Genomic DNA, 15,074 nt, shown 5'->3' with positions numbered 1-15,074 from the left:
CTAATCGCCTTTTTTTTATTTTCTTAATTAGTCGACTAATTGCCGCTTTTTCCCCGATAGGTCGACTAATCATTGACTTTTTTCTTTTTTGATTAGTCGACTGATCACCAATTGTTTTTATTGTTATTTTTTTGATTAGTCAACTAATTCAGGTTTTTTTTTCTTTTTTATCAGTCAAATTATGGTCGTTTTTTTCACGATTGGTTAACTAATCACCAATTATTGTTTTTTTTGTTTGTTTTTTTTTTTCAATTGGTCAACTAATTTCTTCCTGGTTAGTCAATTGATCAACAGAGTTTTTTGTCTTTTTTTAAGTCGACTAATCGTCGGTTTTCCCCCAATTTTTCAACTAATAACTGAATTTTTTTCAGATTAGCCAACTTATTAGCAATTATTATTATTATTATTATTATTATTTATTTTTGGGGGATTAGACGACTAATTGCCGCTTTTCTTCCCAGTTTTGTTGACTAATCACTTCTTTTTCCTTCATATAGTCAACAAATCAACGTTTTTTTTTTCTTATTAGTCGACCAATCACCTTTTTTCAAATTTTTTGAATAATCACATCATCAATCAATTAATCAATCAATCCACCTTGATTTATAAAGCACTTTTCATGAGGCAGCTCAAAGCGACATCATAAACTTAACCATCATTAGCCTTAAACCTGAAGCGTTTAAGCTCTATATTAACTACAAATAAAGATAATTAGAACGATAGTTTATTAAACTTCTAATGAGTCATGCAGCTTCTTTCCTTCATTTGTTTTGTTTAAAACTAGACTTTAAATCAAATGAGGTCGGCATCTGAAATAAAGGAACTATTTTTGACTAAAGATAAAGTTTTGGTCTCACTGACTCAAATATGACCAAAGTGTATTTAGTGGTGCTGAGCGCTAACACCTGTTTTTAACTTCGCTACACTCTGAGTATATAGAATTCCAAACTATATTTAGTCAGGAAAGTTATCATTTCTACATGTCTTGCAGAAAGACTTGATCTCCTTTGAGATCAGATGTTTCCTTTCAGCAGAGACAGTTTGCTCCAGTGGGGTAGCGAAAAATTTTAGCTAATACGTTTGCGCTAATGTTAGCCTAGCTTAGCTTAGCTTATCAAACTCATGCATCGCCGTAGTGCTGCCATGAAACACAAGTTCTGCCTTACAAATATTGCATTGGACACTTTTCTCTCTCATATATTTTATTATTTTTCCCACTTTCAAGCTCCATTAGAGTTGTTATGGTGATCGAGTGTTCCTAGAACTTCCTGTGACATCACTGCTGACCTGGATTAGCTCTACTCCACGTGTGTCGAAGACAATAGCAGACGCGGCATTAGAAAGTGCGCATCGTAGTTTAAAAAATAAAAAAAAGAAAACTAACCGACTCTTAAATTAGTCTTTATTATTTTAAAAAGTTGACATAGTCGCGACTAATCGTTCCGGCCCGAGTTTCTACGTCACTACTGAAAGATTTTTCAAGCGACCTCTTTTGCAGTTGCTCCTGATTCATTCAGATTTGAATAAAAAATACTCATAAATACAGTTTTGATATCAAATTATATATACTGTATATATATTTCAAAAATGCAACAAGAACATGTTAAAAACACACAAAAAAACATGATTTTCATTGGAGTGAGTGTTTAATCTACTCTATGAGCTACAACACTGCTTTAAAAAACAAGAAAAACGTTTATAAAAATAAGGTACACATTGCTGAAAATAACTAAAATTATCTGCTGAAAGTAAACAAAGTTTGGCTTGTCAAAACTCTTCAAAACACCTAAAAATATCTAACCACATAGAACCATAAATAGATTAAAATGAGTATATATTTGCTAATATCACATCATTTTGACAAATATAAATCTAATTTTTAAGATTAATTTTGTCAAAATGTTCAAAATGTAATAAAGATAAATATACGAAAAACATGTTTTTTCTTCAAAAAGAATACTAAACTGTTAGCACTATTCTTTTCTCACTATGCACAATAATTTACTTGAAATTCTTGAATTAAGGCAAAACTCCTGCATTGATCTTGACCATACAAATGAAGATAATGTTACTGTTGTAACTATTAAGATTCTAGTTTCAAGTGTTTTTACTCACAATAGGAAATAAAAGAAGCTTTAATGTTTTATTGAGATAATTAAGTACTGAAACTCTTAAAATAAGGGAAATTATCTGGCATAAAGTGAGAAGAACGATTTTACCGTTTAGAAAATTAACATGTGTAATGCTTGTTTTAAGATAGTTCATCTCAATGGATTTCACCTTTTGCAGCTTTATGTAACTTTGTGTCAGCAATAAAGTTAATAAAACCCCAATAACTGCAACAATAAGTTGAAATAACTATATTTTATAGTAGATTTGAAAATAAAATATTAGAGGAAAAGCAGGAACATTCAGGTGATGTTTTGGTTAATTGTCTAGATTTTACTCTTTTACCGAAGAGCGGAATCGTGGACGGTTTATGTCCAGGCGGAGCCGGTTCCTTCTCCAAAGACAGCAGCTTTTGGAGTCTTTCTTTTGAAGTTTGCCAGCATCGGGTTGGATAGTAATTAGCCGCTAATCTGCTCTGCGGCAGGTCTTTACATGTTTCTTCTGTGCAGAGGCCAAATCCCACAGAGCAGCGTTCCCCAGACTTAAAAGTAGAATCTGCTGCTGAAGAAGGTTCTCATCTCGCTGTCAAAGTATATTTTTTTTTGATGAGACAGCACTCTGATAGACATGGTTGAGGCAACATTTAGAGTAGACACGGTGCTGCCAGATAGTTTTTCTTCGTTTCCTCGTTCAGGTCTACCAAACTGGTGCTAAAATGGAAAAAGAAAGACATTTCACACATTTAATGTGTCTTAAAGTAACAGAGATAAAGAAAGAATCAACAAAGATTTTAGAAAAGGTTAAAAAAAGATCGAAAACTACAATAAAAATTTAGTTTTTGGTGATTTTAACATATATATAGATATATATTGGGTGTGCGCCAATATATAGCACCAATTAAAAAAATATCAACTTTTTTAAAATATACATGTACGTGTTTGCCATAATAGGACCCCTGGTCTTAGTGTATATTTTGTTTTATTGATTGTGTGCATTTGGTTTCAGTGGTGCATGCCCCTAAAAAGGGACTAAACATGAGTGGGGTCTCGTCCGGGATCATTCTAAACTTTAGTAACTTTTTTTCTATCTAAAAATTGAACAAAGTATATTAAGTTTTGTATCATTTGAAGTCAAAGACTATAAAAATACATTTATCTTTGACTTGTGTTTATCATCGTTAAGGTTTCAATCTCCACGTTGATAACTTTGATTATAGGATGAATAAAAAAAGCTGGTGACCTTAAGTCACAGAGATTCCCAGCTGAATATTTTTTGAAACAATGCTGAGAAACTTTGACTCCACCTTTACGAGTTAATGGTTCCAATTGTCTGTCAGATCGTGGAGAACAGCGTCTGCACCCTGAGGAACCTCTCGTATCGGCTGGAGGTAGAGATGCCGTCCTCTCGTCTCCTTGGCAACCAGGAGCTGGACACCCTGCTGGGCTTCTCCTCCCCGGGAAAGGAGCTGGACTACCTCTGCTGGGGGAAGAGGAGGCGAGACAGGAAGAGAGGCGGCTGGCCTGATGGAAAGGTACAAACAAAGAGACCCCCTACTTTATTATGATAGTTTACATGGATTTTGTTAGTTGTTAGTCAACTTCCAGTTTTCTGGGTATTTAGGATTTTCTAAAAACAGGAGTGAAAGTGTCCCAACTCGATCGTCCCACTCTGGGGGATTTCTGATTGGAAGGATTTGCCTCCCTGATCTAAAACTTAGCATTGTTCTTATCTTAGACTTCTTTGTTCACTATAGTTTGTCCATATCAAACACGATGTTCAAACAGGTTCAGGGGTATGTCCCACCCAAGGCAGGAGGTCAATGGTCAACCGTCATTTCAGGCTAACGTCGCTAATGTGGATTGGCACAGATTTTTTTTTTATGCCGGATGTTCTTCCCGACACAACCCTATGTTTTACGCGGGCTAGGGACCGGCACAGGGAGACCCAGACTTGGGTTCCCTTATGACCACATAGTTAGGCGGTAGCATGAAGGATTTTTCCCAAGGACCCACACTGGATTATCTTATGTATTTATTTTCAAACAACTTTCAGTTTTGACAGTTTGTTTCACTAAAACCACTGGAATGTTAATTATTATGTTTATTATTACGGCCTACTACATGTAAAATTGTACTACTTTTCAAAAACTTTCCATAATCATTCTTTTTTCTTTTTAAATAAATATTTTAGGTATTTAACTGAGTCGGACATTGTTTTAGAAATGTTATCTTCTAGCAAGTCAAAGTTCTATTCATTTTGACCTATGACCTCTCATGTGAGAAATCTGTTTTTGCATTGTTCCTGTGTAACTTATCTTCAATTTTTTTGTCTCAGTGTAAAGAAACCTTTCTTTTATATAACAGCTAAATGTCTTCTGACGATAAATGAACACTAAAATGCACAGGCCGCAACAACTTTCCCCAGATTGATATTTAACCCTTGTATTGTGTTTGAGACAAAAAAGACAAATTTTCACACCTTAGAAAGCTGGTCCACTTTGACCCGAAACAATATTTTGTGTTGGGGTCAAAATCGACCCACTTTCTCACCTGAAAATGGGTCAATTTAGACTCTAAAACCTTATTGTGTGATTAGGTCAAAAATTAACCAACTTGAACAGTTAAAAATTGGCAATTTTTTACTCAAAAACATTTTTTTGGAATTGTGTCAAAACAGACCCACTTTCACGCTTAAAATGGGTGAATTTTAACCCCACCAAAATATGTTGTGTTTGGGTCAAAATCCACCAAAATTTACGCTTGAAAATTGGTCAAGCAAGGTCAGGTCTCAGGTCTCAATCAACCCCCTTTCATACTTAAAATGGGTCAATTTTAACCCAAAAACAATAGTTTGTGTTTGGGTCAAACTCCACCCACCTCTTTCTTAAAAACGGCTCAATATTGACCTGAAAACAATATATAGTAAGTTTAGGTCAAAATCTGCCCACTTTCACACTTGAAAATGGGTCAGTTTGAACCTCCCCGAAAAGAATTTGTGTTTGAGACTATATCCACTAAAATTTGAGCTTGAAAATGGGTCAATTTTGACCCAAAAACATATTTTGTACTCAGGTCTTGATCAACCCCCTTTCACACTTAAAATGGGTAAATTTTTACCTAAAAACAATATTTTGTGTTTGGGTGAAAAAAGACCCACTTTCACGTTCAAAAAGGGAAAGTTTTAGCCCAAAAACAATGTTTTTTATTTAGGTCAATATTGACCAACTTCACACTTAAAAATGGGTCATTTTGTCCCAAAAACAATATTTTGCGGTAGGGTCAAACTCCACCCACCTCTCTCTTAAAAAAAAGGGGTCAGTTTTGACGTGAAAACAATATAGAGTAAGTTTAGGTCAAAATTGACTCACTTTTACGCTTGAAAATGGGTCAATTTTAACCTCCCTGAAAATAATTCGTGTTTGGGTCAAAATCAAGTAAAATTTACACTTGAAAATTGGTCAATTTTGACCCAAAAACCATATTTTGCACTCAGATCTCGATCAACCCCCTTTCACACTTAAAATGGGTCAATTTTGACCCCAAAACAGTCATTTGTGTGTTCGGGTCAAAATAGACCCACGTTCATGCTTGAAAATGGGTTAATTTTAACCCAATAACAATATTTTGTGTTCAAGTCAAAATAGACCCACTTTTACACTTGAACATGGGTCAATTCTAACCAGGAAAAAAAATTGTATTTGGGTCAACATCAAACAACTTTCACATTTAAATAAGGGGTCAATTTCGACCCGAAAACTATATTTTTTGGCAGGGTCAAACTCAATCCACTTTCACACTTAAAAACTGGTCAATTTTGACCCAAAAACGAAGTAAGGGTTAAAAATTAAAAATACAATTTATTTGTAGGTGAATAACATCCTCGGTTAGATTGTGTTTTGTTTTTTTCTTGTAAACTTTTTAACATTTGCCATTTGTAACAGAATCTGGATGGTTCTGATAGGCTCCTTGTTGTGGTAGATTTTAGCGGAGCATCTTCTTTCCCGCAGTGGGACAGCACGGGTCAGGTCCCAGGTTTCTCCCAGCCTCTAAGAGGAGCCGAGCTGCTGTGGCACCCGATGGTGGTGAAACCCTACCTCAACCTGCTGGCTGAAAGTTCCAACCCGGCGACACTGGAGGGCGCTGCTGGCTCCCTGCAGAACCTCTCTGCTGGAAACTGGAAGGTAGGACTCTACATTTATTGTTTAAACAAACCATCAAAACAGCTAAAATGTATTTTAGATGGGGTCAAACTTGCGCCCGCAGTTCTCCGCCTACATCCGAGCGGCGGTCCGTAAAGAAAAAGGTTTACCCATTCTGGTGGAGCTGCTGAGGATGGACAACGACCGGGTCGTCTGCTCCGTCGCCACTGCCCTCCGAAACATGGCTCTGGACAGCCGCAACAAGGAGCTGATAGGTCCTCAAAGAAGCACTTCTAACACACACAAACACTTTTCGTGCACGTCACAAATGTTTTAAGAAGTACCCGTTGGACGTTACAGGGAAGTACGCCATGCGGGATCTGGTGAACCGGCTCCCCGGCAGCAGTCCCTCTGCGCTTTCAGACGACACCGTGGCGTCGGTCTGCTGCACGCTGCACGAGGTCACCAGTCGCAACATGGAGAACGCCAAAGCTCTGGCTGACAGCGGAGGCATCGAGAAGCTGGTGGACATAAGCAAAGGGCGAGGGAAAGGGTACGAAACAAACGCCACTTCCTGGTTTCCGTTTATATTGCTGCTGGATTGCTTTTATAATTTGTGGACGGCGTTCCAGGTACTCCATGAAAGTGGTGAAGGCGGCAGCTCAGGTGTTGAACACACTGTGGCAGTACAGAGAGCTGAGGGGCCTCTACAAACAAGTCAGTAACGGTCGGTCAAGATTGAAAATGTAGCTAAACGTTTTAAACTCACAAACTTGGTGATGTCGCGGTAGGACGGGTGGAACTACACCCACTTCGTCACCCCCGTCTCCACGCTGGAACGAGACCGTTACCGCTCCCAGCCGACCCTCCCCACCAGTCCGCTGCAGATGTCCCCGGTCATCCAGTCAGGTTGGGGTCCCACGTTTACAGTCCCATTCTTACTCGTCTATTTCAAATGTTACAATTTTGGCAAATTTCTGCTTAACTTCAGGCGGCAGCGCGACGTCTTCACCTGCAATGCTCGGGATAAGGAGACACAGCTCCAACTACCAGAGGGCGCAGTCATCTATGCAACTTGATACATATTATGTAGACAGTTTACACAAACGGCAGTACACAGGTTTGTACAGCGGTGTTCCTCATGGAACTGTTGTGGAGCTTCTGATTATTCAGATTACGTAAAATGTTTGTTTGTGCGTCTTTCTTTAGGGTCTGAGAAGAAAACACCATATTTCATTGGAACTTACTCCTCTCAATCAGGAGAGGACCTGAGAAGATTGCAGGTAAGGAAGTTGACATTTGCAATACTTGTTTTGAATATCGTAACCCTTCCACTCTCCTAGACTTGTTTACATTAAAAGTGGGGTCATCTGGACCCCACTTTTAATATTTTATCAATGATTGTGGATCTTTACTGGTGTCCAATGACAGACATGAAGTCTCGTCCACCTGTGTCATGGAAAGGATAACACCTCAATTTAAGGGTGGAGTCATCTGAACCCCATAAGAGAGCAACAGGAAATAGAGACTTGATACCTCAGCTCATTGAGTGTAGGACTAGAAACCAGGGTTCGCACCCCAGGGGGTACAATGAGTTTAATCAAGTGTGGGTCCTTATTCCAGACCTTTCAAACAAACAAAGGTCGAACATAAGGGAGCCCAAGTTGGTTTAGATCTACCTAAGACAAGGTAGTGGCAAGACATTTCAAAAATCTCTGCCAAACCACCTCTGCAAATCAGTTCAACGGTTATTCAGAGCCGGCTCTCCGCACCAATTTGTCGATCCTCTTCCTGTTCCTGTCAGTGCCAGTAGAAGAGAGTAGATGCAACAACGCTATCATAAGAAACTCTTTAAGAATCCTGCAAACTCTGACGTATCTCCATTTCATCCGCCTCTCCTGTGAACTCCGGTTGCTTACCAAGCGACAACATCCAGTTGTGCAAACTATGCACCTGGAGACTAAACCAGACCCAAAAAAGAGACCAAAAATGTCCAAATCTGTCAAAAACAGGCCAACAACAAGAGAATAACTAAACAAAAACAAGTACGCTAACACAAAGCTATGGTAAGTGGTAGCGTACCATGGTGCCGATTGCACCGAAATGCCTCCAGAGCACCCCTCCACTCTCTTGAAAGCAGAAAAAGTTGTGTTTAACAAACCTTAGGAAACAAAAATCCAAATTTTTTTTTCTGGTCTTCCAGCATCCAGAGCCATTCTACGACGAACCCGACAGGAAGAACTACAACAGCTACAGAATGTACCCGTCGTCCCCTCAAGGCTACAGCGAGGAGCACTACGAGGAAGAGCCGGTCCACCTGACCCCGTCCTCGCCCGATGGCTACGCCACTCAGTCGCTGCGATTCCGAGCCAACACCAACTATGTGGACTTCTATTCCACCACGCGGAGGCCTTCCAACAGGGCGAACAAATTTACTGGCTCTCCTGACTCCTGGGTGTGAGAGAGGATGAGGGTTTTAGACCTTCCAGTCTGGGGGAAGATTATGGACTTGTATGAAATAGGATGGAATGATTGCCCTGTGCAGCTTTTGACTAAGTTATAGAGTGGAGACATAGTAATGTGGGTGATTCTTACATCATTAGGTCCAAATTCCTCCCAGAACAACAGACATTTGCCACACAAGGATATGGAACACTGGCTGTTTAAAGGCCGTGTCTACGTACAATTTGCGCATATTGCACAGATGAAAAGAACATGAATATATGTGGAAAAAGGGAGAAAAGTTGTGCATGAAATTTTGACAGATGTATCATGAACAAACCACGTTAAAACCACGGAAGAAGTACCAATAGACCGTGTAAAGAACTCTAGTCTGCAACAGTTCTAAGTCAGTCCGCCAGGGGGGACCCGCTACCTGACTCTGCCACACGACCCACTGTGGAGGGTGAGCGAGTGACTCCCCCATTTGGTCTAGACCAGGGGTTCCCAAACCCGGCCTTCTGCTGGTTTTCCAAAAGGCCTGCTGCTATTTCTGTCTCTTATCGCGCCGGCTGCAGACAAAGAAACAACATCAGCAGTAAAGAACAGTCTTTCATAAGTAGATAAGGTGAATCAGTGGTATCAGATCAAAATTAGCAAATGTGTAATAATCTATGTACAAAACTGCCTTATCTGCTGCTGATTACTTGGATCAGGTGTGTTTGGTCAATAAGGAGCTTCAATGGGAGGTTGGTTAGAAAACATGTAGGATGCCAGCTCTCAAGGCCTGGATTTGGGCACCCCTGGTCTAGACTATTGAAGGGTTGAAAGATCGAGAGGGAAAGATGGCGCCCACACATTGGATTTGTATATCCATACTAGAAGAGTCTAGTATGAGTCGTTTGAGGACTTCCAGCTAATGGTCCTCTGGTGCCATCTAGGTGCCATGTTGTTTTCTGCGGTTAGGTCCACTTAGAAAGATTGGCCAATTCATAAATCCTTCACACCATACACAGATGAAAGAATCGTGAGTGACTTTGGTGCAGTCGTAGGGCGATTGACTCCTGAACTGAAGATTGCAGGTTCGACTCCCGCCTTGCCCATCCATGTGTCAAAGTGTCCTTGGGCAAGACACTGAACCCCAAATTTCCTCTAGTGGAAGGTTGGTGCCAGTGTTGGGCAGTGGAGTCGCCACCAGTGGGTGAATGGGTCTATGACCGTAAAGCATTTTGGGCCTTCAAGGAAGGTAGAAAAGTATTATACAAGTATACTCCATTTATTGCACTGTTAATATGCAGTTCATGCATCAATTATTTAATTATACCGCGATATGTGGACCATATACACGTTGTTGAAGTTATACATCAGTGACATACATACATGGAAAGATAGTGGAAAGCCATAAATTTGAGTATGCATATTGCAAAAGTCACACACAATTGATTAAGATTTCCGTAATGATCCCATATAAACTAAGTAATTACGCTTCATTTTTAACCAAATTTTTTTCAACAGTTGAAAACTGAATTTACACAAAGACCCATCGGTGGAGAATCTCGAAGGTCGTCTGCACACAATGACGAACACAAGAAACACAAATGAATTACATCTATCACATGTATCCTGAGAGACCGAAATGACATACCTGGACAATGCGCACATCGTACGTAGCGGCAGCGTGACACGGCCTTTAGAGAACTGGACTGAGTGGCCCCTCCCCCCTTGCATTCCAAATAGGAAGTGGTTCAAGAAGCCAAAATCCTATTGACGTCTATAGAGAAATAAGCAGTTATTACTCAGTCATTCTGTTAACCATTCTAGCTCTGACACCTTCTTGCTAACATGTTCTTGGCCAGGGGCGGAGCTAGAACATTTTATATGGGCGAAAGACTTTGAAATAATTTATCATTATTGTTGATCAATCCTAAAACAGCAGTTATTTTAACTGAGGTACTATTATTAATGCTTCATAACGTGAATCGATCTTTTTTTTTATGTTAATAACAAAAAAATTATTGACTCAAAAGTTGGAGGGGGGCAGCTGCCCCTCCCCCCAATAGCTCCGCCTCTGGTTTTTGCTAATCCTATTTTTTAAATGTATTTTTGGTGTTGCGCACGTTATTCAAGTTATAAACTGGCCAATCAGAGGCCTCAATTCTGACAGATTCTTCCAAGACTGCTTTCATTTAAAGGGGTGTGGCCTTCGAACAAGCTCACTCCGGATTGGACAGAGTAGTAGCCATAGAAATGTAAACTCAAACCGAGATTAACCAATCAATGCTTACCGACGACATCTGGTTCCAATTGGAGGACTAAATCGACTTCATTTGGTTGGAACCAAAAGTTAGTCGGTTTCTATGGGTGACGTCACACTTGCTCAGTCCAGTTCTCATATACAGTCAATGGCTATGACATAAAATCCTAAAATGAAATATACGTTTTAAAGCAAATTACAGAGGTGTGGGAAGTAATTTTCTTACTTCACCCCTTGGGACAAAAACCATGAAGAACTTAGTCAAAAGTTGCTTTTTGGAAGATTAAAAAAAAAAAAAAAAGAATTGTTAATGTTATAAATGGATAACTTATTCAAATGTTTGAGCCTCAGAAAGTATTTAAAAAAATAAATAAATGAAGTTGCTTTAAAAAAAAGAAATAAATATAGGACACGTTGACCAGGTATAGAGGGGGGCATCCTCAGTCTGGAGAACCTTTAAAGACTTCCAACTGTAGCTCCTCGCTCTCTGTTACCAAAAGTGCAGTATATCATGAAGTATGTGAAATATGTGAACAAAAGCAAGTGAGACTATTTTAAACAACGGTTTAACTGTCCTGTTCTGTTGTTGTATGCGATACGTAGAACTTTATATGTGATTGTGTAAAGATTTTCTATCATTTCTTGATTTTATTTTTTATGATTTTACTTGTGACCTGACCAAAATACGCCATCTGTCTGTTCTGTCCAAAACTGTTGACAACGTGCAATGTTACAGAAAGAAAATACACATAAAGAGATTAAAGATCATCACGATGAGACCACTGGAACACAAAGTTTTGTTTGAAAGCCATTATAATAGTATTGTTTACACTTTAAAAATGCGTGTTAAGTGTGCTGCATGCTTCAAAAAGCAAATTTTAAATCTTCTATTGCAAAAAAATGTACATTATTGAAATGAATCAATACAGTTGTGCTCATAAGTTTCTTCAGGTGCCTCCTTATTGTACATCTTGAATCTCTTCTCAGCTCATTGGGTAACGTTTTATATCCCTTTTGTGTTTTGTTCGGTTCAGTTACCTTTTCCCATAGATTTTTTGCTCTTCAGCTTTCTCGGAATCCAGAACATGTCAGTGCAGCTCTGGATGAAGGGTCAGTTAGGAGCCCAGAAACTCCAAAACCTTTTATGTACATACATTGATTACATGTTAACAAGTCACAGGCGAGGATTGTTACCTTTAGCCGTCATTAAAACCCTTTTGAATTAGCTTATGCGCATGTTTTCAAAACAAAGTCATCATGGTATGTGAATTTTTGAACAGGTTCATTTAGGAAGTCTCTATTTACCCTTTTTTAAACAGAATAGTTTGACATTAAATGGCTTCACCTAACCACTAACTATAAATAGGGAAAAAAGTTTTTGTGTTATCATTCAAATTCTCTGAAAAATGGCCAAGAAATCTCAATTTCGTCCAACTTATGAGCACAACTGTAAGAAAAGGAGCTTTTGAATTTCACTTGGATGGCACTGTGGTTCTGTATTGCTGTTTATGAAAATACATCCAAAACCATTGAAACAAGTCCTGTTTGAAAACCGAACAGAAAGAACCAGAAAAATCATGCTAAGGTAGAAAAGTGCTGCTTATACTTTAATGTAGCTCATCGAGTATTTAGCCTCTGACTAGGCACACCTTATTTTTTTGTTGTTCATCCATTCATCAACGTTTTTATACAAAAATCTATATGAACAGATTAAGAACAAAATACATCTGAACAATGAAAACAAATACAAAACCAACAACCCATAACCAATGTGGACTCAAGCGTGGAGTAAAAAACTGTCTCGTGTTTACTACGGCCAAATACGGAGCCAAAGGCAAAAGCTTAGATTTTGGTGTCCGTGGTGCAGAAGTAACGCAGTCGATCTCAGGTTGGAAAGTCGCAGGTTCGAATCCCACCTTGTGTCATGTGTCAAAGTGTCTTTGGGCAAGACACTGAACCCCACATTGCTCCTAGTGGGTATAGGTTGGCGCCAGTATTCTGTAGCAGAACCACCATCAGTGTGTGAATGTATGTTTGGGTGAAGGTGACTGGTAGTAAATCACCAAAGAAGTATCACCATTGGGACTGAAAGTTTTAAGATACACATGTGAGTTACAAGATCAGACTGTAATGCAACATCAGCAAAGAGAGGATACTGAGTGTTAGTGAAACTACAATAGTACCCGTTTTTGGTCACAAGGTGGCAGTCTTAGATATAAAAATGCTGATCTGTGAGTACAAAGACTAAAGCACAAGATTGAGGATGGAGTCACTCTGGAAGATACCATTCAGCCTCCTCAAAAGAAGTTCTCTTTAGAGAGATAATGCACTAAAAGTGCAATGGAGGAGTGTACTTCTGGTATCTATTTTTAAGTAGTGAGACGTGTGAAGTTGTGGAGGAATAGAGCTGAGGAGTCTCAAGGAAGTTATGGAAAAGAGTGGTAGAAGTATAGAGGATATGTGAACAATAGTGTAGTTTCATGACCAAGAAGAGTATTTTATTGGAGAAGAAGATTGTGTTTTTGCATGTTTAGAGAAAGTTTGTCGAGAGGAGATGTGGTTTTGTATGAAAAAGTCTGGAGTGGCAGAGAAGAACACTGGAGTAGCACTATATTACCAAAAGTATTGGCTCACCCATCCAAATGATCAGAATCACGTGTCCTAATTACTTGGCCTGGTCACTAGTGTATAATATCAAGCCTTAAGACATACAGACTGTTTTACAAATATTTGTGAAAGAATGTTCCTCTTTCAGGAGCTCAGTGAATTCCAGAGTGGAACTGTCATGGGACGCCACCTGTGCAACAAATCCAGTCGAGAAATGTCCTAACTATTCCACAGTCAACTGTCAGCCTATCAGTAAAAAATAGAAGAGTTTGGGAACAACAGCAACCCAGCCACCAAGTGGTAGGCTACTGATGGAGAGGTCAGAGATGCTGAAGCGCATAGTGAATAGACGGCGCAGACTTTCAATTGCTATAGAGCTCCAAACTTCATGGGACCTTCAGATTAGTCCAAGTACAATACAAACAGAGCTTTGTGGAATGGGTTTCCATGGCAGCAGCTGCATCCAAGTCACACATCACCAAGTGCAATGCAAAGCATTTGATACAGTGGAGTAAAGAACACCGCCACTGGACTCTAGAGCAGTGGAGACGAATTCTCTGGAGTTATGACTCACTTTTCCATCTGGTATTCTGATAGACCAGTCTGGGTTTGGAGATTGCAGGACAACTGTACATTTTAGACTTCATTGCGCAAAGTGTGAAATTTGGTGGAGGAGGAATGATGGTGTGGGCTTGCATTTAGAAGTTGGGTTCCAGTGAAAGGAACTTTAAATGTTTCAGGATACCAAAACATTTTGGACAATTCAATGCTCCCAACCTTGTAGGAACAGTTTGGAGCACCCCGTTCCTCTTCCAACATGACTGTGCATCAGTGCACAAAGCAAGGTCCATAAAGACATGGAGGACAGAGTCAGGTGTAGATGAACTCGAGTCCTGACCTGAACCCCATAGAACTCCTTTGAGATGAATTACATTGGAGACTGAGAGCCAGATCTTCTCCACCAACATCAGTGTTTGACGTGACCAATGCGCTTTTGGAAGAAAGGACCACAATTCCTATAAACACACTTCTCAACCTTGTGGACAGTCTTCTCAGAAGAGATGAAGCTGTAATAGCTGCAAAAGGGGGATCAACATCATACTGAACTCCATGGGTTAGGAATGGCACTTCAATTCATAAGCATGTCAAGGCAGGCGAGTGAATACTTTAGATAATGTAGTGTTTGACACATATGAGAGTAAGGGTGCATTCAGACTGCTGTCAACTGGACATTCTGCTCCAACTAAAGCTATAAGCAAAACCATGTGACTAAAGATCTATTCAGGATCTATTGAGGAAACTCAGACTGAACCAGAGCTTAGACGAATTGGAAACGAACCAAGAGGACCAGGATCCACCTGTGCCTCATTTCCACTGAGCGGTCCAGACCAGACTGGACTTTTGAGTGTCTCCATTACAAAATGGACCCGTTAAGCAGGACCGACTGGTACCATTTCTGGTGCCCCGTTGGTCGTAGGTCCATAGAAAAATGGAATAGACCCATGAGGGCGGAGCTTTTGTCGTCAC

At 39.6% G+C, this 15,074-nt stretch overlaps 1 protein-coding gene across 1 annotated transcript in view; it reads left to right on the top strand.

Annotated features, from left to right (window-relative positions):
• The window catches only part of LOC112156860 (plakophilin-4), a gene marked incomplete at its 5' end in the record, with an annotated part of 52,664 nt that extends 40,942 nt beyond the window's left edge, over nt 1-11,722 (top strand). Inside the window, 9 exon segments of the mRNA XM_024289244.2 lie at nt 3,446-3,640; nt 6,116-6,289; nt 6,372-6,522; nt 6,608-6,800; nt 6,880-6,964; nt 7,039-7,156; nt 7,239-7,367; nt 7,457-7,530; nt 8,451-11,722. Coding sequence (XP_024145012.1) covers nt 3,446-3,640; nt 6,116-6,289; nt 6,372-6,522; nt 6,608-6,800; nt 6,880-6,964; nt 7,039-7,156; nt 7,239-7,367; nt 7,457-7,530; nt 8,451-8,708 — 1,377 coding nt within the window. The 3' untranslated portion in view covers nt 8,709-11,722.
• Nucleotides 11,723-15,074: the final 3,352 nt, after the last annotated feature.

The sequence above is a fragment of the Oryzias melastigma genome, linkage group LG2 (genome assembly GCF_002922805.2).
Source record: "Oryzias melastigma strain HK-1 linkage group LG2, ASM292280v2, whole genome shotgun sequence".
In the NCBI taxonomy this organism is placed as follows: domain Eukaryota; kingdom Metazoa; phylum Chordata; class Actinopteri; order Beloniformes; family Adrianichthyidae; genus Oryzias; species Oryzias melastigma.
Note: the sequence above shows the minus strand (reverse complement) of the source record. Positions and strands in the feature narration are given on the sequence as shown.